This window comes from Mytilus galloprovincialis, chromosome 11 (assembly GCF_965363235.1).
Source record: "Mytilus galloprovincialis chromosome 11, xbMytGall1.hap1.1, whole genome shotgun sequence".
Classification (NCBI taxonomy): Eukaryota; Metazoa; Mollusca; class Bivalvia; order Mytilida; family Mytilidae; genus Mytilus; species Mytilus galloprovincialis.
The window spans coordinates 13,419,986-13,447,449 of record NC_134848.1 but is presented as its reverse complement, the minus strand read 5'-3'; the positions used below and the strand labels follow the sequence as shown (position 1 = coordinate 13,447,449).

The following is a 27,464-nucleotide window of genomic DNA, read 5'->3' as shown; positions in this document are numbered from 1 at the left end:
ATAATTGACTTCCAAGATATATACAGATGGCTACTAAAAAAATATTATGTTGAAACAAACAAAAGAAGGAAACACGTTTTTTTAGGAACATTGGAATAACACCGCATATGTGTCCAATTAAACGTATTGCATACTGGTAAATTATTGATATTTTAAATAAAACAGAAGGGAGGATTTTATATTTTGAGACTGTCTCATTTTCTCAAGAGTAGATTTTTTAAAGAAAATTGCAAAAAACTAAAATTTCAGGCTCTTTAGTTAACTTTTTTCGGGGGGGTGTAGAGGAACGACTTTGAGAATGGGACTTTGTTCGATGTTTTCTATCACCTATGGAATGAATGAGTTATTCGGATGTAACAATTTACAAGAATACACGATGTCATGTTTATACTGATATTAATTTTAATATTGTCTTGGTTGTCATTGAAGATTACATTGTACGAACACAAGGATTTTCTAGGAAGAAGCAGAGTTTTGACGGAATCCTGTCCACGTTTACTTGACGTTGGCTTCCAAGACATAACATCGAGTGTTAGATGCCAAAATGGGGTGTATGTATCAATTTCCAAATCGGTCATTTTTTGGCAATTGTCATTCGAAGTAGAATTGTTAAAAAGGCGAATATATGTGGTCGTTTGAGAGAAGTTAATAAGACAAAACAAAACAAGAAAACAGCACTTAAGGATACTGAATTAAAATTGTATTTCAACACATTTATTATTATATATATATAAAAAAACTGAACATTAAGAAATTAAAAAGGAGAATTCAATTTGTTAAAAAAAAATAAACCTAAGGTGACAAAAAAAACCACAAGTAACTGTATTGTATTTGAAGCTTTAAGGACGTCAATCGGTAGTCAATTTCAATCATGATTTCAGTGTAAAATCTTCTTTAAAGAAAATTCCGCGAAAAGATGTTATCTTCTTTGGTCCCTTCCCGGGGTGACGTCATAGGTATGCTTCCGGCGTCAAACATAAACACCGGGCGTTTTCTTGCTTCTGTGCCGCTTCAGAATAAAATAAAATTTGATAAAAAGAAGATTTTTTTCTGTAATTAGTTAATACTTTAGTTTCTTTGTGTATATCTCTTTCATATTCATTTGATAAAATTTACTGTTTGCAATAGCATGAATTGTTCTATATAATAAGAATGTTCTTATCCCGGGCATAAAAACAATGCCGTATTTTGCGAAACCTTTTCAACTTTTGATCTTCAGTGCTGTACAACTTTGTACTTTTTTCACTTTCGATCTTTTATATCTGGGCGTCACTGGTGAGTCTTGTGTGGGCAAGGCGCGTTTTTGGCGTATTGAATTTTAAACCTGATGCTTTTTGTTATCTATTAATCATGTTTTTCTGTGTCTAATATGTTCTCCTATTTATTTGTAGTGTAGTCCTGTAATATTATGTTGTCATTTCAATGTTATATTTAACTTTGCCATTAAAGTGCGAGGTTTGGCATGCCTTAAAACCAGGTTCAACCCACCACTTTTATTCCCCTTTAAAAGTGTCCTGTACCAAGTCAGGAAGATGGTCATTGTTATATATTGTTCGTTTCTCTTTGTGTTGCATTTTAACGTTGAGTCGTTTGTGTTTTCTCTTATTTTTGAGATATTGAGATAAGACGTGGCACGGTACTTGTCTATCCCAAATTCATGTATTTGGTTTTCATGTTACATTTGTTATTCTCGTGGTGTTTTGTCTGATGATTGGTCTGTTTCTGTGTGTGTTGCGTTTCGATGTTGTGTCGTTGTTCTCCTCTTATATTTAATGCGTTTCGCTCGGTTTTGGTTTGTTACCCCGATTTTGTTTTTTGTCCATGGATTTATGAGTTTTGAACAGCGGTATACTACTGTTGCCTTTATTTAGGTGCAACATGTGAGTTTTTTGCCTTATTATTGTAGAAATTACATGTCAATATAGTCAGCAATTCAAAATGTCGGCTTCCTTAGTTACAGACAAGGAGATAGAGAATTTTACGCGTACTGTCATCCAATCAGAACAATTGTTACAAAATAATTGCATTAGAATTGTTAATGGATTACATAAATTATTATATGTAGCAATCTTCACTAAAATTGTCGATTTACTATATGTCTCTGTTTAGATTTAAATATTTAACAATATTTCAGGTGGGTTATATACGCAGACACGCATTACAAAGGAAGTATATTCGTCGTACACGCAGATGAAGAGTACAATGTTAGTTTCCGCAAGGATTTCGATGACAAAGCGTCCTCTGTGAGATTGATAGAGGACTTTGTAAGTTTTGAGTTACTTTCATAAAAAATGAAAAGAAAAATATTACTTTTAAATTTCCAATAAAATAATTATGGCATTTTATCTTTTGAAACGGACTCAAACAGATCGAACATCAGCTTACCATTGAAGGGCTCGCTTGACATTCTAGCTGAGCAGGTCAGTATTTCAAAAATACCGCTGTTGTGTATATATACACTACAAAGCTTGAGTTCCACGTAATTGTAGGAAAAGCATATGAGTGATGGTAAAAATATGAATATGATTAACATGATTAAGGGTTCTATTCATTTGGAAGGGATGGACAATTACGCAGTCACCTTCAATTGTTTAACCTTAGTTTAATTTATTATTTTTGTTTGAATTGATTTATTTATTTGGGATGTTGAACAGCCTCTGTTGTTATTACTCCATCGTATATTTGATTTAAACTATTGCTCTAGATGTTGTTGGTTTTTTTCTCTTTCATAATGTCGGTTAAGAGCTTATAGTATGCCATTGTAAATATACTATGGTGACTTTAAATAAAGCTTATGAATTATTCCTTTTCTATGTTGTTACTTAGTTTATTGACGTCGATAAAATACCTTGATATACCTTAAACTAAAGTGGGCAAGCTAATGTTGGTTGTAATCAAATGTACCTTTAAAATAAGGATGATTGGGGATAAAGATGGCGTTCTTATCTGAACTATACTAAAATCGCAAATAAATAGATCCATCCCCACACATGGGCTCAGTATATGTGAAGAAAATTTGTGTTTATTAAAATTTAAACTGCTCTGACTGTGACTATTCAGTTGTTTGCAATGAATAACACTAGTTTACCCTTATATCAGATCAATTGGCAGGATTTCATTTTATTTTCGTTGCATTTTTCTTCAAATTATCTAATGATGAGGATAGTTTACGAATGCCTACTCTTTGCACCGAATAATGTAGAGAGTGAAAGTCCATATACTTTTACAAAAATAATATATATGAACAATCTTTCCAAAAAAAAATTCTGAAGTAGACAAATTGCAAATTTTGGGAGATTGGTTGTATCGGAAGATTAAAATTTCGTCGTTCCGAACTTCGGTTTTTTAATACTGGTCAAACTCGTACATGTTGTTTTTGACATCCAAATAAGCAAATCACATTTCAAACGACAATTAAAATGATCCGTTGTCATGACAATTATTATAAAGTTATAGTCTAAGCAATTCATTGACGTACATTTATCTGACTTTTATATAAAAACAAACGCAAACTAGTATCTAAGGCTTGCAACCAATAAAAACATTTAACTACATAAAGAAACCAATATTTAGCCAATGTTCATATGGATTCAATAAGGAAAATGAAAATAAAAAAACACCATTGTTGGACATTGTGATAATGCTTGAAGCAAAAATTTGAATAAGTATGATTGTATGCAGACTGTAAATTTTAATATTCTTAAATTCCTCTATTAGAGCCGACAAGGGGAAATTGTTGCAGAAAAAATTACAATATGTGTTGAAGTTCATTTTTGTCAAATTTCAGGATTAACACAAAAAATACGTAGAACTAAACAACACTTTTGTTAAATGTGCAGTGATTTATTGTATGTTTATTTATTTTTAAGACTTGGATACAGTGCATGACACCAAAAGCAATATTGATTATTCCTTGATGCAGATATATTGTATAAATCTTTCTCGTTTTACTTTAATTTTGCAATTTGAAATTAGTCTATTAGATTATTAAACAAACCTTTTTTATACATATTTAAAATGAAGAAAAAACAATTAAAAAGTAAAATCACAAAAATACCGAACTTAGAGGAAAATCCAATCGAAAACTTCATAATCACATGGCAAAATCAAATAATAAAACACATCAAAAACGAATGGACAAAAACTGTCATATTCCTGTCTTGAAACAGGCATTTTCAAATGTAGAAAATGGTGGATTTAACCTGGTTTTATAGCGCTAACCCTCTCTCTTTGATGGCAGTCTCTTCAAATTCCGTTATATTTACAATGATGCGTGAACTAAACAGACATAATAAATAAATAAGTCAAAATATGGGTACAGCAGTCATCATCGTGTAACAATTTTAAAAGGAACAATTTAACAGAACACAAAAACATCTATCTACAAACACATTCATTGATTCGCGTGTCTGACGTCAGAAAATTGTATACGTCACATATATTTGTCGTCCAACGTACATTGTATATACAAACATTTTTAAAATTTCACATGGGCAATGTTAGCATACAGGGTTAAAAAATCAAAAGCAAGTAAGAATTAATTTCAGAAATAGACCGAGATTTAAAATAGTCCAAAAGTTATGTAGAATTTATAAGAATCCACAAATAGTTCATTCCACTACGCGATTGAATAATTTTGACGTTTGTGGTTCAACGTGTTTTGTAATTCATAATAGAAATATGTCATAATGACATAAGATAGAACAATATCATACTGACGGGATCTTTTAAAGTACAGAGTCACGTTATAAAAACCAAAGAAATACAAAAAGTCGCATACATCAGCAAAAAATGAAAGGCAATACAAATACATTGACGGGATGTTTAAGTACCGAGCCAAGTTAAATACATTTTACATAAAACAATCCAACAGTAAAAGTAATATTAAGAATAGAACAAAGACAAATGAAAGAACAATAAAACACGTTGTTAATATGATAAACAACATCAGTACACAGAACGCGGAATCTGTATATCAAGACCATCATGTATTATTCGTGAAGTTGATACGGAATATTTATCAACAAGGTCTTGGTACTTTCCGATGAACTTTTTTAGAAAAAGGACGAGACGTTCTTTGACATACCCCTGGTTCATCAACTTTCTACTCAGACACTGATGACGTTTTACAAAGTCTGACTACGAGCTGTAAGCTCTTAAATATCGAATAAGTTGGGAAATATGTATCCCATATACAGGTGAAGTTGGTATATTGCTACTAAGGTGGGGTTAATTTATAATTTCAAAATTAAAATCGTCTCGTTTGTCATAGATTCTGGTACTGAGATGACTGTGTAAGTCAAAGTCGAGATATAAGTCTAAAATTGAGGCGGAGGAAGCCGTGTCTGTTGTTTCTTTAATTCCTAGCTCTGGGGGATATATTTATGGAACCCAATCAGAAAAGTTCGGATTGTTTATGGAAAGAAAATCATCAATATATCTGAAAGTGAAATTAAATAAATCTGGCTTCTTTGATCATCTTGTTTTTGACAAGTGTCTGAAGGAGCTCGGATTCATATGAAAATAAGAACTGGTCGACAAGAAGAGGCGCACAGTTTCTTCCAATAGGAATGCCGACAATTTGTTGGAAAAGTCTACCTCCAAACTCAACAAATATATTGTCGATAAGAAACTCCAGCATAGTGACCACTTGTTCTTCTGTGTAGCATGTTTTACCTTTTTGTTTGTCACTATTAACGAAATATGCCTTATGAAATCACAAAGTAATAAATTTATAGCGTATGCTACCATTTTTATGTTGATAGGCATTTTGGATTATTTCTTTTAGGAGATTTTTCAATTTCACATGGGAAATGGTGGTATACAGGGTTGAAAAATCAAAAGTTTTGAAAACTAATTAAAGAAAAAGACCGCGATTTAAAATTGTCTAGAAGTTCTTTAGAACTGATAAGTATCCACATATGCTTAATACCACTACGCCAGTTAACAGTTTCCCAGTATTTCTGAAGATTCTCTTTCACTGCGGACAGAATTTTAATCAATCTAATGGACAATTCTTTAGTGGAACATGAACAAGAGCCAGCAATATACCGTTGTGTGTACGGAATTTTATGACGCTTTGGTATCCAATACTAGCAAGGTAAGTCCTCCGATTTGGTGTTCAATCTAATGTTTATTGAAGCCATGAAGGACTTATGATTTGCTAAAATCTCATCCTGGTCAAATGATATGTCTTTGTATGTGGGATTACCTGAGTGCTCCTTTATACCTAATTCTTTTACAAGACATTCGTAGTAATACGATTTACATACAAAGACAATATTATGTGAAGCTTTGTCTGCAGGAACAACAACGTACTTATCATGAAGAGATGATAGACATTTCATGGCCTCTTTGTCTCTGAAAACGGACTTTGGTCGATCGTTCACACAGTTTTTCAACTTGTGAATGCGACGTTTTATCAGAGACCTGATAGTTTTAACCCATTCTGACAAAGTGTCCAGATCAAATTCTTCTCGCCTAGCCCATGCTTTGGTGTAGTCCTCAATGGAATCCGTAATTATTTTGAAGTTATGGTTCCAATTGAAGTGTTGGGATTCTATAAACTTAGGACCATGAGAAATCACCTTTCGGAGATTTTCATGTTGAATTATGTTTCGTTCCCCAGTTATAACATGACTAGAGGGGCTGTAATTATAAGGCGAGTGGGAACAGTCACATGTCGGTTTTTTTTAGGTATTGTTCTAATCCAGGGTCCTGCACTGCTTGTTTATAGTAAAATATTTTAGGTGCAATGGTTTTGGTGTTACTGTAGGATACAATAGGAACAGACTGATTTTGAAAATAAATAGGAATTTTAGATGTTACCTTGACTTGGTACAGGCATTTTCAAATGTAGAACGTTGCAGATATTGATTATCTTATGTAATGTAACCCTAGTTGCTGATGAAGATGTGAAAGAATGTCATCAAAGCTCCCAGAGGGTGATCTAGATTTGGAAGACTTTTTTACATTAGGCCGATGGTAATGTTTTTGCCCGTGACTACGTTTTTGTCGTAAGGTAGTATTAAATAAACTCATTACGTTAACATCACTGAAGGCAGAGCTTTACAAATTTTCCTACTCTTTTAATATTATGATTGCAACCATATGGCATTGCAGTCCATAATTCCATTATCCAGAAATTTTCTCTATCTTTACGGAAAGGAGTACTAAGTACTGGTGTGGTGATAAATTTTATCGATGATGCGTACTTTCATAAATAAAGAACGAGCATGGTCCGGTTGATTAAAATTGTTATAAAGAACCCTAAATTGAGGATCTTTATCATCAGACCGGTGTTGAATCATTCTCTTACGCAAAGTTTGACGAGTTTCACCAACATAAAGTAGTCCACACAAAGTACATCCAATTCCGTACACGACATTGTCCGTGGAACAGTCCAGAGGCTCGAAAGATTTAGTATAATATGTTTTAGATGTTAAATTACTAGTAAAATCAGGAGTCGTGATTAACATATCACATGTCTTACACGTGCTCCCTTTTCCTTTTTTATGTTTACAAAAAGAAATGATAGGTGTTGATTCACTTGTAGCAGGTGTCTTTAAACAGTCAAAAATATTGACGCAACATTGCTTTAATTTATGAAAGGTATCTAAATTTTTAAAATAGTAATTACCTTCTGGCTGAACATAAGTCTATTCAGGGGTATCCCGGAGAATATTCTGTGGAACACACAAATCAAATTATTTAAAAAAAAAAACATATCATAGCTTTGAATTTTCGAAGTCAAATATATACAACCTTTAAATGTCCTGTCTGTAGAATTGATTGATTGTTGTTTAACGCCAGTTTAAGCACTATTGTGCTATTTCGTTACGGTCAGCTTGTATTGGTGGTGGGATCTAGTGCGCCGGTGTGCCCAGAGAGAACCACCGATATACGTTAGAAAAAAAACGAAAAGTCCTAGTCATCTAAGAATGGAGGTCGAGCTTACTTGCTACGTGTCGGATTTATCACCTGTATGAAGATATCGAGCAAAATTCGGAAAAATTTCTATCGTCTCCACTTTTAAAACAGTCAAATTATGACGTAAAATTTCAAAAGCTTTTTGCGGTTGGTCTACTTCAAAGAGTCTCAAATCGCAATGCCATCGAATGTGAGGTCACTGTGTTTTAATGTGACGAACATTTGTTATTTCAACTTTCAAAAAATAAACTTGGCATCTGAAATGTCTTTTTTTTTTTATATAAGTACAAATTTAAAGAATACTCTTTTAAATGTGTTCTTCAAATAACTTTAATATGAACAATATCAAAAATAACATTTAATAAATCTTCACACATTAAGGACAAACATCAACTTAAGCCAAACATCAGTTACAAGGTTATTTTGTAATCCAAGGTGACAGCACAGTAATTGCGGGCTTTGTTCCTGTTTTGTAATAGAAAATTCTTATTAAAATGATGAAATTAATAGTAAAGTTAAATTTGTGATTTAAAAAAAAGATATCAATCTTAACAGATCAATACAAAACTAAGTAATACATTTTGCTCTTTTTTTGGTGCATACACAAACACTTAGTAGTCTAGAAGACAATGTCATATCGTCATAAATATATCAAAGTAAAGCTCCCTTTTTTAGGATTTTACTGAAGAGCCGGAATGTGTAGTGTGGCAAGGACCTGTGTATTCAGGACGGTCTCTTATTTTCCGTAATGATATACATAATCTGAAACATTACGAATTTAATGACGAAGTATCAACAATTATTGTGACCTTTGGTGCGTAAGTATCTTTTTCTACTATAAACCATATTTTCTTTGTGTTGGTAATAACTGTATTGTTCTCTAATGCATCCAGGTAAATAATTCTGTTTCGAAAAAAGTAAACATTATAAGAAGCTGAGTATGTTTTAAGTTGAATTTAACTATTCTTTTTGTTTCACTTCTTGACAAATACTCGATTAAATCATTTCTTGATTTCAGATTTTTTTTAAATAAAAATTGTAAGTTAAAGCTTAAAATGTCGGACAATTAAGGACAGTGTGTGATTTGTTTTGGGTTTTTTTTTAGAATTCTTTGTCAACAATGATGTTTATTTTGTTGTTATTACCCCGCATTGATGTTCATTTTTGTAGTATGATCCAACTCTAGTAGCAAATACTTCAACTCATACTGGTGCTAAAGGTCGTTTTGACCTTGTTTGTCTGTCTTTTTGGCGTATTTCGTGTTTTGTCATGGTATAATTGTCAGTATCTTGTATGTTTTATTTATCCCCTTGGGATCTTATTCCACGTTTCAATAAACTGTGACTTAAAATTTAGAATGGAAAATGGGAATGTGTCAAAGAGACAACAACTGGATCAAACAGCAAATAACAGCTGACGACCACCTATGGGTCTTCAACACAGCAAGAAAATCCCGCACACCTCGGAGGCGTTATTCAGATGACCGTTAGACAAACATGTGTACTAGTAAGTGATAATGGACGTCAAACTAAACTTAATGAAGGGTTTATTTTGTTTGAGACCCTTTATCTCTTTAATACGCTTAAGGGTGTACTTAGTTGAGAATTAGGAATTTTTGTCATATGTTAGGACTCCTTTGGGGTTTTTTACGAAACACAGTAAAACTTTACCCCAATGATACTCATTTTGTTTTTTTTTCCTTTCATACATCCTCAATAGAAGAGAGGCAAGGACACAAAAGGGATTATTAAACTCATACGTCGAAAACGAACTGACAATGCCATTACAAAATAACAGAAACCGACAAAAAGATAAACAGTTTTATAAAACACGAAACAAAAAGCTAATTACTGAGGAAAGGGACCATTTATTTAAATGTATTTAAAAACAAATGTTATTTTACTAGATGGGTTGGATTTACAGATTCTAATTTTGAAGGAGAACAAAGTTTGTTTTTGAAAGGGATTTATAAACCATCTGATAAACCGAAGGATCAAGGCGGTTATAAGGATAACAGTCTGTCTTCGTTTAGCAGAATTATGGTGGTAAATATAACTTTTATTTTAATGTTATCTATGAAAAATATCATTTAAAGATACACAATTCAAAATGAGTACGCCAGACGCGTGTTTCGTGTACCATTTGTACAGAATACTCATCAATTATTTTGGTTGTATATGCTTAAAAGGCAAAATAATAGGGGGTATTAAAAACCTCAGTTTTTCGAATAATTTAATATTCAAGACAATAAATTTACCGACAAAAGAACAACTATTGATATAATAATACAATATGGAACAACTATAAACATATCATAAAAGAGTTAATGAGAAACCAACGAGTCCGAGACAAACAAAACTACGACCAGAAATTAAAAGACAAAGAGATAAAGATAAAGAAAAATATAAATTGAGACAGGCCAAAAATCTCTGGCGGAAAATTGGTAAACATGGTGGCAGTCACAAGAAAATGTTCTAATGTTATCCTTACATTTTGACCCTCAGTTTTGATATTCAATACTAGCTTACTTATTTCTGCAGATCTCTAGCATATAACCTTTTCTTGAGTGAATAATTTTGAATTCAACCTTTAATGATTAAATAAATATATTTACCGTGGAACGATAATACAATGATAACGATATATTCCGACATGATTTTGCAATAAAAATGTAATCTCGAACTTACGAAGTGGATGTAAGCAATTATAGGCAATCGTAGAATCTTCAACAATGAGACTTGAAACCCATACTGTCTGGTCGGTTATAAAAAGAATAGACATGAAAAATATGAAACTATGTATTGGATTGAAAAATTTAACGGCCTTATTCATAATGAAACAATTTAAGAAATAGCATTCAATGCTTAAAATCAAATTATGACTTATAGGACAGGCACATATAAGATCATAAACAATGTGGCGGGGTTACACATGTATATAGACGCCAACTCTCCCTTAACATGTGACAGTGGTGTAACAGTACAACATAACGACAAACAACCAAACAAATATTTAATTGAAGTATGTGTTTCGATCGTTCAGATAAACGCACAGATGACATTTAATCTCGATTTTGCCTCGAATTCTAACATTCTCTTAAAAAATCATAGACGGTTACTTCGGAAAAGTCGATAAGAGTACTATCTTAACTCGCAGTCGTAAGTGTACACTAAGATAGCTGTAAAATTGTTAAAAGTAAACCACGTGGGGATTGGAGAGACACTCCTAGCACCATCGTAACTTTCTCGTAAAGCGTTCGTAAGTTTTTCTCTCAAATATAACTTAAGATAGGTTTTCATGATACTGGGGTTGGAAACAAGAAATGTTTTCAAGAGCGGTCGTAAATATTGAATTAAGGGGAAGATAAGATAATTCTAAGATCATTTAAAGAGTGTAAATCAAAGCTTCCTCGGGTTGTTCGTAGATCGGTCTTATTTCCCCCTTAAGTTGCATCGCAATAGTTTTCAAGTTACGAGTTCTTGATAATTTTCTGGCGTCTCCGTTTTTGGTTCCTCGCAAAGAAATTAAAACCACCTTAAATGAATCATATAAAAGTTTTAATGAACGATAAAATGCGCATAACAATCAACTACCCATTTTAACCTAAGGAAAACAATTCTGGCCTCAGACCACCATTATTCTTCCCCTTTGCTACAATGCTTTTTTTATAAAAAGTCAAATTGAATTAAAAAATATGCTTGTCTCAGGACAATCCATCAGTGCTTTTTCTTTTGAGTGCCCTATTATTCACCAGGCCAATGGTAGGATTTGTATCTTGTATAAATGACGAAGAATTAATTTTCTGTCCTACTTTCATTTCTATCAAATCACTACTATAATGGTTTACTTTTTAAAATAGTTATTTGGATGGAGAGTTGTCTCATTGGTACTCATACCACATCTTTCGATATCTTTTCACTTTAAACACTATTTTTTTACATTTTGAAAGCCGTCTTTCAAAAAATAAAACCGCAAAAATACTAAACTCCGAGGAAAATTCAAAACGCAAAGTTCCTAACCAAATGGAAAAAATCAAATGATAAAACACATCAAACGAATGGACGACATTTGTCATATTTCTGACTTGTTACAGGCATTTCAAAGTTTAAAAAATTGATGGATTGAACCTGGTTTATAAAGCTGAACCTCTTACTTGTATGACAGTCTTATCAAATTCCATTACATTGATAACGATGCGTGAACAAAACAGTCACAATAGGCAAAAATAGGTGTATAACCGCAACACGAAACCAACTTCAAAACTGGGGATGATTTCATATGATCCGAAAGGGTAAGTAGATCCTGCTCCACGTGAGGCGCCAATCGTGTTGCTCGTTATATCACGAAGTCGGTAAATAGTCTAATTCGTCAAGTCACATTCGTGAAAAATGGATGGGACTGCAGTTACGACATAATAAACATATCCGATATCATAAAAATAAAATTGAGAAAGGAAATGGGGAATGTGTCAAAGCGACAACAACCCGACCATAGAGCAGACAACAGTCGAAGGCCACCAATGGGTCTTCAATGTAGCGAGAATTCCCGCACCCGTAGGTGTCCTTCAGCTGGCCCCTAAAAATATGTATACTAGTACGGATATTTCATAATGGTCAACCAACTCATGATAGCTTCCGTAAAATTTAAGAAGTGATGATTTAAACTTCACCATTTAGAACTCATGGTTTAAAATTGAAAAAAGTCACATATTTCTCCTTGCCTTACATTTAACATATCTCTCAACAAGCCAAAATTGTAATGATTTACAATAAAGAAAAACTACCATCCACCACACACGGCGCAAGAAAACACTGATATATAATTTCCTATTCAGATGAATTAATAACTAGAATAAATAAGTTTTAAGGTTCACGTATTCACTTTTTTAAGCAACTTGTTCTATTATTAACAAGTGAATGTACAGCTTAGAGTAGTCGGGACCACTCATACAAAAAATATCAAGTGAAGCTATTGCGAATTGTTCTTGGTACACCCCTGAGTTGCTAAGTTTGTTTTCAGAACACTTAATAACTGACCAAAATTTAAGAATGATTTTGTGTTACCGGAATTAGTAAGATCGCTTTAAGGTAGACGCTAGAATCGTTCTTAAATCGTGCACTTTTTCAAAACATTAAGGGCTGTCCAATCATTCTAAGATAGGTCTGAGGTTGGGTCTTGTTACATTCTTAAAACTAAAGATGCCTTTGACACGTACGTAAGACATAAGAATGCTTCTTATGACCGACCCCAGGAGTCTATTTCACAAAAAAAACCTACGACAAAGATTGATCATAAGGGCATATGATACAGTTTTGATCCCGTATTTACAAGTTGATGAAAATTTGCATATATGCTATTGTTTACCTGATTGAATAAAATATGTAATAAAAAATATGCCTTCATGTGCTACTTTTTGAGTTAAATGAGGTCGAAATTTTGTATATTTGCTCAAAATTCGGATTTATGGCAGTATTTTCACTTTCGAAAGAAATACATAACTTTTCTGTTTTAAAAGATAAACACAAATTGCATTTTTTGTTCAGAAATAACTCATATTTATCAAATGGTCAAGAATTGAGAAAAAAACGTCATTTTTTGCTGTATATATTTCAAAATTAAAAAAATTGCACTATTTACAGTTTTGTAAAATTTGGTCCACATAATCTCCCTGCAAAATGAAACAAAATGTCGTTTAAAAAAATGGAGGTCCATGCACTCGTTTTCAAATTAAATCAGTTTGAATGATAAAAATCAATCGAAGAATGTATCTTTTCCCGATATGTCACAGTTTGACGTCGCGAAAATAACATTTTACATTAGCAACGTCATAACCTCCCCTGTAACTGTATCGTATGCCCTTAATTAAGTCAAACTATAATGACATGTTCATGACTTCCGATCAATCTAAGTCGTAAGTTGTTTTGGGGAAATCGACTCCTGGCACCTGGGTCCGTATGCATAAACCAACTTAAGTGAAGATTTTCCTTAGTAAACACCTAAGTATTTTAGATAAGTTGGGTGCATAAATATAATTAGAAAACGCCTTAGATTGCACTTAAAGTCTAAGATATCCCCTACAGATCTACCTTACGTTTCATCATAAGAAATTGACAAATATGGCCGTATTTTCATCCCCTAAAAATACTCTGTGTACAGACTTACCTGTGAAGTTTTGAAAGTTTTAAAGCCTGATATTCACTAGATATATTAAAGTTAAATATACTTTGCACATCAGAAAGATAAAACCTTTTCTTGATTTTGATGGTCATTTTGATTTGTTCCTGCAGAAGGTGTTAAAGTAAACTAAGGCCGTGTTCACACCAAACGCCGTGTACAGTAAACATGTTTACGTTTGGTTTAATGTAATTTACACTAGTTTCACATTAAATTTTTTTTCACATCTGTATACCTTGTTTAGCTACCTGTACATAAGATTTGTTCACACTTGTAAACTATATGTCATTTAAATGTTCATTACGTAGAACCGAATTCAAATTTTCCAACAACTTTTCTAGCAGTTAGGGAACGACCATTTGACTTTAAAAAAAGGGGGGATGGATTTTTCCACAATTGATTAAAAAAAAATCGGGTCATTCAGATGATTAGAAAGAGCAAATATTCTGAATTTAAAGTTTCCCTATACAAAATAGTGTTAAATATTGAATTGGTACCATAAAAAAACTAATTATACACTTTCGCGAGAGAGAAAAAAAACCTGACTTAGAACCCCCCCCCCCCTTTTTTTCAAGTAAAGTAGTTGCTCCTTTTACAAAATCATTTTGGATGATTTGCAGTAGTTTAAAGATGTCTCGATTACGCATTAAAAAGGAGTATTTGGCAAAGGGAGGGGGTAATGTTTTTTTGTTTTATTTCTAATTGCATTTTAACGGATCTGAGATACTACACACAATTAACCTCACCCTTTTTTCAGTAATACACTTATGAGTGAATCGTTGTTTCAGTATAAAGACCAGTGGCAAATACTTCTGTCAGTGTGTACGTCCAATCGATTCGGGAAGACCTTTTCTAGTTAATAAGGCTACGTAAAACATATTTATAACAAATAAATATAGCAAGTTTAGACAAATATTTCTGTAAAGAACTTTATTAATAAGTGTTATAAGTATCGTATCAATTTTATATGAAAATTGTTTCTTTTTTAAATATACATGGGGAAATTAAAGTTTTGAATGCATAGTTTTGTGTACACTTAACCTACACAAGGCCTACATCGACTATCGACTGCATGTAAACAAACATAATTTAAACTACATGTAAACATTGAGTTTTATCAATGGGAACGTAATTATGTTTAGTTTATGTGTGAGTTGCACAAACACAACACCGAGTTTAGGTCAATGTGAACACGGCCTAAGTTGGGATACAAATGTGAGATGTTCCCTCTCAGATAACAACTGGTTTGTATTGTAATGGTTGTCATTGATTGGCTGGACAATAGATATCTACACATCTATCAGTGAGTTAAATGCATTTTACTTTATATATCCAGTGAATTCCAGGCCTTAAAACTTGCAAAGGTAAGATTGTACACAGAGTAGTTTTTGAGGTGAAAATAAGACCATGTTTGTCCATTTGTTATAATGAACATTAAATCATCAAAAACAGTTAGAAATCAGTCGAAAATAGGCATTATATCAGTAATAAAATACTTATGATCGTTTTTTTTTTATAGCTAAATATTTACCATGTACGTGCATGTTTACACGTCAAGTAATTTTAAACCGTGAGATTTTTAAAATACACAACGTGGTTTCAATTGTAGCCATCATCAAAAATCAGTATGAAGAAAAGATATAAGAAATTTTCAGGCATGCAAAACCCTGTTTTCAGTATGTGTGGGAGTGGGGGGTATTGGTTGAATTCTAAATAATTTAGTTTTATTCAAAAAATTTAGAACATGTTTCCCCTGAAATGGTTTCACTTACAAGGAAAATATCGCAAAATTTGAAGACCTACCAAAAGGTGGATTTAATGGGGGACAGGAAGCTCCCTTTTGGGGTAACAATTTTGTGATTTATTTGGGGATTCACTGGCCCAGTCCCCTCTACACCCTCCCATATATGATAACAACTGCTATCCCATGGAAATTTATATAACGTATTTATGATACCTAAACCGTATTAAATTATGAATAATGTTTTTTCTTATATATTTAGTGATAAACTGCTATTAACGAAAATATTGCTATGTACGCTAATATGTTGATTATACCTTAAACATATAAATCAAGTAATGTGTTTTAGTAAAAATTATAGGACTTTTGTAAAATACCCTTGTTTAATGGATCCCTGGAAAATTGATCCTACCCCATGTCTTGGTTGTAAAAAGGAAGTGATATTTTTTTTCAATTTCAATATTGATTTTTTTTTAAATCAGGGGGTAGTTTTGAATTACAAAATAAAAAAAAAAGATCGTTTCTCGTCTGCACCAATTTTTTCAACAATAGACATTGTTACGTATTTTGAATTGTTTTTCATTCCAACGTCAATTTGATCCCAGATCTTGATAAAAGTATGTATAATTCAATCAATGGAAATGATCATAAGAAGCTTTAACATAGATGAGTGATTAGAGAAATGTTCCGATTGAAGTATGCCTAAGTTAAGCGAAGACTTAATTTATACATGTATAAAAAGTGTATGCATACGAATTTAGACTTTTACTTAACTAAGGGAATTCGTCGTAAAATCTAAGTTTAAGGAAAACTTAAATTAAAATGGTTTATGCATACGGGACTAGTTCCCTTTTTCGCTATTTTGAAATCTGTCTAAACCTATTATTTTTTCGGCACATTTTGAATGTGTTCACACAGTTTTGTCTTGTTTTATTGAACTTCCGATCGTCCGGAACTCACCTACCGAGATCATGTCGATATTCCATCAGACCTCTTTAACTTTTTTATGTTTCATAATTTTGTTTATAGCTTTTGAATTAATAGAATATTATAAACATTATAATTTATAAATCATTATAATCAAGATGTTTGTATCATTACACTAATAGGGATATTAATGGTTATAATAGTATTGTCATGATTATTGTAGTTGTTATTAATAACATAAGTGCTATTATTAAAAGTAAATGCATTGTTTTATTTCCTGACATACAAATAACATAGGGTTCGACATTTGGATACTTGAGCCTTTTTATGTGTGCATGCATATGGTTATGAAGTAAATAACTTCTAGTAATTCAAGAAATATTGAAGAAATCTCTGTCGCTATAAAACCATTGAATTGGGCATACGATCATTTGATGAAGGAATACTAATACTTTGTAGATGTTTTTATAAACCTAATATTTTCGCCTTGAATGTTTTAACAATCAAGGATTATTCTATATCATGACTCAATTATTCTCAGTTTCTTATATATAACTAATATTTCTATTTTCTCTGCTTTTTTGCCATAAAAGCGGGAGGTTTGGCATGCCACAAAACCAGGTTCAACACACCATTGTTTTTCTTAAACTGTCCAGTACCAAGTCAGGAAAATGGCCATTGTTATATTATAGTTCGTTTCTGTTTGTGTTACATTTAATGTTGTGTTTCTGTTGTGTCGCAATTATCCTCTTATATTTGATGCGTTTCCCTTAGTTTTAGTTTGTAACCCGGATTTGGTGATTCTCAATCGATTTGTGAATTTCGAACTGCGGTAGTCTACTGTTGCCTTTTTTATCATCTGCGTCGTTACGTGTGTAATTATTACTTGCATTTTTTAAGAAACCTGCCGGAAAGATGAGGCTGTTAAGTCTTCATTATGACTTGGAAAAAAATAAAATCCTCAAGAACCCCTCATCTGTCTTCAGCTGGACTCAAACGAATAATACATCAGTAGAGCAGTCTCTATCAAAAACAGACGAAGTGACAGTACAAAGAGTAGATACGTACGAGTTTAGATGGGACAAAGCAATTAAAGTGTCAGGTAAATCCATGTCTAATTATTAGAATTTCAAAGAATTATCAAAACATTATTTAAAATGCAACGTCGTTTGTAACGTTCATTTTGATTGAATATTGGAAATGTTAATGGCATTAAGTGACAGTTCTGGTATCTTTTCCCCCTCAGTTAATGCTATGAAAATGTTCAACGTAGTACATACTAGTCATATCGGGGCCTTTTATGGCTGACTATGCGGTATGGGTATGTCGCAAATGTTTTTTACTAGCTCCGCTAACCTTAATTTGCGGTCATCAAATCACCAATTGATGATGTCGGAGCTTAAAATACAAAACAGTTATCTCATAGTTCACGAGACATCAAGTAACTGTTGTCTCAGTTATCTGATGCACAACATATACATGTAGTTGTTACAATTAATGTTACAATTAATGCAGACTATCATTATCATTATAAAACTTTTCCGTTAGCCAGTTGTATATTATGTAATCCATTGTCAATAATAACATGTATATTTTTGTATATCCCTACTATAGAATTTCAATCAGGAATCAGGATAAGTAAATTTAAAAGATGAATGTACTCTGTTTACACTCACTAAAATCATGGAGTACAAATATATGTACAGCATTCAAAAGAACAACATAAGAATGCGTAAAAACGAAATATAACACGACACATATGAAGTATTCCTTCTATATAATTTCATCTTGTGTGTGCTTTTTGTACTTGCCAACAACGAAGTTCGTTTTTTCTTTCTCTGACTTAAATACAGAGGCATGCATTTCAATAGTTCTCATTTTTGTAGTACCGGCCTGACTTTTCATGCATAGTGACATACCAGTATTTGTTAGGATGCTGTGAATAGAACTGATCATTGTAATGTGAATGAAACGATTCTGGACTGTAATTCTCTCGAAAGCTATTACAGTTTTCAACGAGTGCAGTTGCCCAAAAATGAGGTGGATAACGTGAAGTTGAACATATAAAATATCAGTACTTATTACGTATAGTCTAAGAATGTATGCAGGGGACATCATATGCATGTTATAATTGATAATTTATAAAATATGTACGACTTGTAAACGGAAGAGGTTTATGTTGGTTAATTGAAAATAACATTTATCTTTAGTTTACCCGTACACAATTGGTGCAAAGAAAGGACGATTTTTTTTAATAAAAAGGCGCAAATGGCATACGCCGATTTAGGCTGACCATTTCATATTGCATATTTAGGTACAAGAACACTTGTGCTTGACATTAATTGACTTTTGATTACTATGACTATGATTCTTTGAACATCATACAGCCACAATTTTAGTTATTTTTTTATTTGAAATAGACTAAACGATATTTGCCGGATTTATGTTATGTCAAAATCGGAAAATAACTTTTAGGTTAAATTTGACGATTAATAATAGGGACAAGCAAAGCCAATATTAGACCTCAGGGAAAAGATTTACCAAAAAAGCCGTGGAATTGACGGTTGTTATTAACTCTTTGGTCGAAATTTTGTCTCATTGACACATTCCCCATTTTCATTCTAAATTTATTATGCATTTTATCAGCAATTGATTGTCATGATGAAGAACATCAAATTATATATATACGACGGTTCTTAATTCTTATTCATTTTTGCAATGATTCTTAATTTTCTCTATCAAAGAACCCTATATCATTCTAATACTAGAATGCCTACATGTGAATTATCAAGACCTCATAATAAGGATGTATTTTTATTTATCAATAGTCTGCTTTAATTCACATATGCAAAACAAGAAAAAAATTATATCATTACAGCATCAATGACAGCAAATGTTGGAATTCCAATAGTTGGTAAAACAGATATTACTATTAGTTCTGAGATATCTGCTAGTATGGGAAGTACTGCAGGCACTAAAACGTCAAAAACTGAGAAATGGGTTGCTGAGTATCCATCAAAAATTCCACCGTATTCTGCGTACGTATTATATTCTATTATGATTTAAAAGTCGTTATCAGCAGTTTTTGAATGTCGTGTGCGCACGTTTTAAAATGTAGTGCACAGGAGATTAAAAGTCGTACGCATTATATTCAAAATCCTGCACATGAGTTTTTAAGGCGTGTACGACTAAATGGTTGAAATTTAATAATATAGTACAAAGACAAACAAAAGCAAAAAGTGAAGTAGATAAAATGAGTCAGCACCTAGAATCTTTAACTCAAGACCATCCCGTATAATTTGTTTAGTGGACACTGAGTCTGTATTTATCAGGTCTTGGTACTTTCCAATGAACTTTTGGGGTGAAAGGACTAGCGGTTCTTTCACACAACTCTGGTTCTTATTGTGTTTGCTCAGACACTGATGACAAACGCGGAGTAGCAGTGGCAAGCTCTTGGAAAATCGTATGAGTTGTGAAATATATCGTCGCTGGGCTTCTAAAATGTTGTAAATTACAAATTTTTCAATAAAAAAATATCTCACAAACAGGCTTTGAAAATTTTGGCAAAATGCATGCTTCCAAAATGTCGTATGTGAACTTGAACATTTTTGTAAATAGCAGTGAAAAAAAAATTTGACATTTCTGGATTATCCAGGAACTTAAACTATTTTCACAGAAATAAAGAAATGTACAATTATTTTTTTCCCAAAGCCATTCTACAACGGTTTTCAAGTTTTCATACAACATTTTTGAAGCAAACTTTACAAACAACTGATATTGGCAATTTTGTAATATGTCTTATTTCACACATTTTGATTGGTCTAACTGTATGCTATTTTACCAAAGATTTCTCCTGCCCAGACCATTGGTGTCAAAAAGTATTTTTAGCCAAAAAAGGCATATACGACATTTTAGAAGCCCAACGACGATATACTCCTTTATGCATACAAAAATCTTAATTTCAAAAGTTAAAATAATCCGGTTTGTCTTATGACTTTTTACCTGTTTGGCATAATAAACATTTTGATATGAGCGTCACTGATGAGTCTTATGTAGACGAAACGCACGTCTGGCGTACTAAATTATAATCCTGGTACCTTTAATAACATTTAGTATTGGGATAATCGCTGTAGTCACATTCAGGTATATGTCTACAATAGAAAAGCTGTACATATATTTTTCGTAGTCTCAAAAGTTTGTTTTGTTAATTGAAAGGACATCTCCACTACACCTGCATAATATGTTTGTAAATTTAATTGATATAGCTTATTTGGTCTAAACAAGGAAAATATACACATATCAAGATACCGGTATTTCCAGGGAAAGACCAACAGACCCCCTCGGCTTTATAGTTTCGTGGATGCATTTAGCATTATTAAACAAACAAAAAATACAATCGACAATGTACGCTCCTTTTTTTCTTTAACTCATAGCCCAGTATATTGAGGAAGATGAATCCTTTTATATGATTTGTTCCACATATTTAAATTGCAGCAACATTTTTGCAGATCTTGAAGTAGATTTACAAGATCATCCCTAGTTTTGGTGCGCTCGTATTGCTTAGTTTTTAGTTTTCCAAGTTGTGTATTGCGTACTATTATTTGTCTGCTTTTCTTTTACTTTTTAAACCATGGCGTTGTTAGTTTATTTTCTATCTATGAGTTTGAATGTCCCTCTGATATCTTTCGTCCCTCTTTTACATGTGTAATGTCAACTGGACCCACTCCCTAATAAATTTATATGGTATCAAGAGGCAATTGACCTCTATACTCAAAATAGTAACAACACAACAAGTAAGAAAAAATTTGAAGAATATTTACAAAAAGATTTTAAAGATGCTGACAAAGTTGTAGAAGCTTTTACCTCAATACTATATGAAAATGCAAAAAAGTCAGCTAAATTAGTTAAAAGTTTTCCAAAAAAAACAAAAAAAACAAGAGGTCTAACCGAAAACCTTGGTTTTCAGAATCTTGCAAAGAGCTTCGCACTTCAGTGAAAAATTATGAAAAACTTGTAAATAAATTTCCTGAAAATGCAGAGTACAGGAAAAAGTTTTATTCATTCCGGTCAAAATTTAGACGACTTTGTAAATATGAAGAAAATACATATAAAAGAAAAATATGCTCAGAACTAAGTAACACATGTAATAAGAATCCCAAGGTTTTCTGGAAGATTTTGAACAAACTTAGTAAGCAATCAGAATTAAAAGATAAATTTGTTAATGATATTCCCCAAAAAGATTAAATTTTATAAAAATCCTAATAAGTCTGATCATGATTAAAATTATCACCAAAGCAATGTAGTCCACAAATTTGAATCACTAAAAGCTAATTTAAATTATTCTGATATATCAGATGAAATAAACGCAGAAATAAATGCAGATGAGATAGTAAAAGCTATTAGATTGCTCCGTAATAGTAAGAGTTCATCTGCTGATATCATCTCAAATGAAATGTTGAAAAATGTTGTACCAGTAATAATTAAACCACTTCATCAATTATTTAATTTTATGTTTACTAGTGGAAAATTTTCATTACTAGTGGAATGAAAGTTTTCTAGTTCTTCTCCACAAAAAGGGAAACAAATTTGACTCTGGAAATTATAGGGGCATATCCATCAGCTCCAACCTTGGTAAGCTGTTTAATAAAGTCATCTATAACAGACTTATGAACTTCATAAATAATAAAAACTTAATCAACAAAAATCAAATTGGTTTTAAAGAAAATAGTCGCACTGCTGATCACATATTTACACTAAAATCAGTAATTGATCATTATAAACAACAAAATAAAAAGGTATTTGCAGCTTTTATTGATCTTAAAAAAGCCTTTGATACAGTTTGGCGAATAGGACTATTCTATAAACTTTTGATACATGATATTCCAAATAGAATTTTTAGAATTGTTTATTCAATGTATACTGACTCAGTATGCAGAATCAAGTTTTCAAATGGACTCAGTTCAACATTTTTGTCTGAGCGAGGAGTAAAACAAGGAGATTTACTGAGCCCTGTACTTTTTAAGTATTATATTAATGACCTAAACATGTTTAACCCCTCCGCATTTTTGCGCCTGTCCCAAGTCAGGAGCCTCTGGCCTTTGTTAGTCTTGTATTATTTTAATTTTAGTTTCTTGTGTACAATTTGGAAATTAGTATGGCGTTCATTATCACTGAACTAGTATATATTTGTTTAGGGGCCAGTTGAAGGACGCCTCCCGGTGCGGGAATTTCTCGCTACATTGAAGACCTGTTGGTGACCTTCTGCTGTTGTTTTTTTTTTTTTTTTCTATGGTCGGGTTGTTGTCTCTTTGGCACATTCCCCATTTCCATTCCCAATTTTATCACTTATGCTTTAGTCAATTGTAATTCTGGTCCAGTTGTAATTGGGGACTTTTCTTTAAATATTCTTCTTTATGCAGATGATATTGTTTTATTGTCTCAAAGTAAAAAAGGACTACAAAATAGTCTTAATGCTTTATAGGATTATTGTGATTGTTGGAAACTACAAGTTAACACAGATAAGTCCAAAGTCATTGTATTTAATTCAAATGGTAAAACATTTTTTGACGAATTTACTTACAATGATTCTTGTATTGAAACTGTTAGTCATTATTCTTATTTAGGTATTGTAATAAAATGTAATGGTAATTTCCATTTAGCCATTAATACTCTTATGGAAAATGCAAGAAAGGCCTATTTCAAAATTAAGAAAACTGTTGGTCTGAATAATCCATGTAGACTACTTGAAAAATTGTTCGATACATTAATATCACCTATACTGATGTACTGTTCTGAAATTTGGGGTGCTAACTCATCTTTAAGGGACTCTGAACCCTTTGAAAAATTACACATTAAAATTAAAGAAGCACTTGTTGTTCATTGCAAGGCTTCAAATGATGCTTGTCGTGCTGAGCTTGGTAGAATTCAACTCAAAAATAAAATTGTTTTTCAAGCATAAATTTTCTAGAGCATATACTTTCATCAGAAAATACACTTGTAAATCAAATTTTCTGTGCAACAAGATTTTCAAACCCCTGGATCCTAAAAACTCAGTGCATTTTACAAAAATTAGGATATTCATATCTTGTTGAAAAAAGTTGTCTAACAAAGCAGCACTTGGGACAAGTAAAACAGAGAATTTATTATCAGTGCTTGCAAAATCAAAATGCAAACATACAGGAGTCTTTTGAGCTCAGTTTCTTTCGTCAAGTCTACAAAATGGGTCAAAGACCATCATATGTTGATTCACTAAACAATTTAAATGATAGAGCAGCAATATGCAAAATACGCATAAGTGCACATCCTTTAATGATTGAAAGGGGAAGACATCTCAATATTCCTAGAGAGGAAAGATACTGTCCTGTCTGTAAAAATGGGGAAATTGAGGATGAACCACATTTCTCATTAAAATGTAATAGATATACCTCAAAGCGAGAAATATTAGAAAATAAAATAAATGTTATATTTCAAATACAGCGTAACATTACCGCTGATGAAAACATATCTCTTTTGGTCAATAATAGCTCAGCATTATTACTTAGACTGTCTTCCTCTTTCATATCAGAGTGTCTAAATATAAGAAATAGTGAACTTATATGATACATCATTTTGTAACTTTTCATAATTTAGCATGATATGTTATCATGGAACCTTTCATTCTACCATGTCAATTATTATAGTTGTATGTAATACCATAGGTCTTAACCATTTATTGTTAATAAGTTTGTGCCAATAAAAATATTTGTATTTGTATTTTTGTACACTTAACTACTCTCAAGATCCGGTAACATATCTTTCAAGACACTTGACTACCGTTATTAATACTTTTGCAATCATTGTTTACGGTATACCGAATTACAGTAACACCCGTAAACTCACTCAAGATACACGTAGAGGTTTGTCAGTTGTAAATTATAATACAACATCGTTTGTAACGTTTATTTTGATAGGATAACGTCACTAGTTGTCATGGCATAGTTATCTCTTAAATCGCAAGACAGTCAAGTCTTTCAATATTTGTTGTCAATAGTTAAAAAAAAATATCATAATATCATAAAGTCCGACATAGCTCATAACAAACTAATATTTTACTTTACTCGTAATTAAAAAAAAAAATCTTATTGTATCATTTTCTTTTAGGAATTATTTTCTGATTTAACGCATTATCGCATTATCGAGATAATTTAAAACGTTTAAAATTTAGTGGGAAATTACATATAACTTTAATTTATATAATTGTAGAGTCACGGTGACATCAAAACTTACCGAAGGAAAGTTCAACATGCCATTCACAGCAATATTGTGTTACGGAGACGACACGGACCACAAAATAACAGAAAAAGGCGTGTTTTATGGATGTCAGTATTTTGATTTCCATACTGAATTTAACGAAACAAAACTGCCGAAGCCAAAATAAACTTTCTTCATATTTTCCTTTTGCTGTTAAATGTTACATGAAATAACAAACATTTTAATCTTTTAAACTAACAAATATCTTTGCTCATGGATAGTTAATGTGTGTTTTTTTTTCTTGCACTCCGGCTTACTCCAGACCACCAAGAAAAGGGACAGAAATCAATCAAATCAATCTTATATATAGGCCATGAGGGATAATTACCTACTTGCTTGTAGTTTGTATGTTTATTTTCGTGGTGTTCAACACAAATTGTAACGGCACTAAATTCATCAGTTATATATTGGAAGAGAAAACTATCAAACGATAATGTTTGATTTTTAAAATGCATTTATTCAGTAACTATAGAAACTACAACTTGGTAAAATGAGTTCCCCCTTTATTTGGAAAAAAAATCAATTTAAAACAGTACTAAGTTTCTCCTTTTCGTATTATAATTTATGTGCAAAAATTAGTTTTATAATTATTAACTTATTTTGCATGACTGGAAGATTGTTTTTTCCATCTAATATTTTTTAACTGTTTGAAATTTCATATATTTGTGCTTCTGTGTTTCTATGCTTATATTTTGTTTTTTTGCTTGACACATATTTTGGGTGTGATTTACAAATAAAGTTATATATATTCATAGGTTATGCTAATTCTTTAACGCTGTACACTTAAATAACAAAATTGTGAGAAATGAGTTGGATGTATGGTGCTAGTCCTAGGTAGCTACCATTTATTTTTTAGGGGGGAGAGGGGGGACCTAGGATGAAAAATTTTGTCCCGCATTTTTTTAATTATTTTATTTAATAAGTGATCCCCCCCCCCTTTTTCCCTCCATAAAAATCATATGGTAGCTCACTAACGGTGATTTCGTTGCACTTGAAAAAAAATATGAGGATGGAAGATGTATTCATCATGTGCATGTAAACAGCTTTTATTTATTTTATTTTTTATTTAAAAACGCACATAAGGAATCTGTTGTTCAGTGGATGTCGGGTTTTTTTTTTATGTGATTCACACATATATCTCGTTTTTCATATAGACCCTAGGTTCTCCTGTTTGAGTGGTTTTTAGAGGTTTTCTTTTTACAACTTGTAACTTTGGTCAAGCGTTGTCTCTTTGACACTCATAGCAAATCTTCTTATATCTACAGTACAATAACTTTTAATGAAAACGTCCATACCTGATATATATAAGATGTTCTGGGAACCGCCTCTGTGGTATCATGCCTCGTGTACAGGTTCGAACCAATTCCGAGTTGAACCGAAGACTTTTAATTGGCCGGTATTTTAAATTTGCTTAGCACACTGCATTAAAAAGTAAGAACAAAAGACTGTTCGGTTAAGAGTCAGATTGATGTGTCCGGTAGGGTGATATGTCTTCCTTGTGAACTAGCACATTAAAAATCCATATTAGTTAATCGGTCTAGTACAAAGTGGGCCGAATTAATATTCATCTTGAATTAACATATTTTCGTCCTGAATATGCATTTAATTTGCCGCCGGACACTAAACAGACATCACTTCCTAGTACTTTAAGTTAACACATTGATTGATTGCTTAAAAACTAATAATAAATGGAAATAGTATGGAGGCATCTGACAAAAAAAAACAGACATTGTAGAGAGCTGTGCTGCCCTTGTCATCAAAAATGCAATTGCTTCTCGTCCGCTCATTCCCATGTTCCAGAACACCTATCCCTACCATCAAAATATAAATCAAGATAGAAGAAGACATTGGTTAGGAGGTTGTATTGTCATCATATTATGAAAAACGTCTTAGATGTCTTAGACCGGGTCAGTGGATATGTTTCTGCAATACAAATTAAAATAATCAGTACAAAGAAAGATTCAGTTTGTATGAAAATATCAAAAATACAGTACTTACTTAAATATTTCCGACTGGACAACTATCATTGTCTCAATATATTAACTTATAAATCTATATGCAGATCATATATTACACATCGCAATATAAAACATATTGAATTCTACCGAATATTCTTTAATAGTCATTACATCAAAATTAATAGCAACATTATATTAGTACACAGTGTACAGTAATATAGCACAACAAGCTGCTTGTATATATCATAGGCATGCTTCAACGTTAACTTCAATTACATTACTAAGTAAAATCCGCAAGCAGACATCTCACTCTAAGAATTATTGACACACGCGTTTAGCAGATTCTCCTTTTTTTTAAGAAGAAACGTAATTACACTGTACAATTGTGTGGAAGTTTAGCATACTCCATTGACTGCCAATTAAATGAGTCCAATTCTTGGACGGCT

General features: G+C 32.2%; 1 protein-coding gene across 1 annotated transcript; it reads left to right on the top strand.

Moving 5' to 3' along the window:
- Positions 1-431: 431 nt before the first annotated feature.
- LOC143051005 (uncharacterized) lies at positions 432-25,796 on the top strand. Its single transcript, XM_076224079.1, has 7 exons — positions 432-551; positions 2,135-2,264; positions 8,605-8,747; positions 9,836-9,974; positions 17,672-17,873; positions 19,650-19,809; positions 25,013-25,796. Exons 4-7 carry the CDS (start codon positions 9,969-9,971, stop codon positions 25,185-25,187), a joined length of 543 nt encoding a protein of 180 aa, XP_076080194.1. The 5' UTR covers positions 432-551; positions 2,135-2,264; positions 8,605-8,747; positions 9,836-9,968; the 3' UTR covers positions 25,188-25,796.
- Positions 25,797-27,464: the final 1,668 nt, after the last annotated feature.

Coding starts and splice junctions, on each gene's coding strand:
- LOC143051005 (XM_076224079.1), top strand. Junction 17,874..19,649: donor CAAAGCAATTAAAGTGTCAG/GTAAATCCATGT, acceptor ATATCATTACAG/CATCAATGACAGCAAATGTT. Junction 19,810..25,012: donor AAAATTCCACCGTATTCTGC/GTACGTATTATA, acceptor ATATAATTGTAG/AGTCACGGTGACATCAAAAC.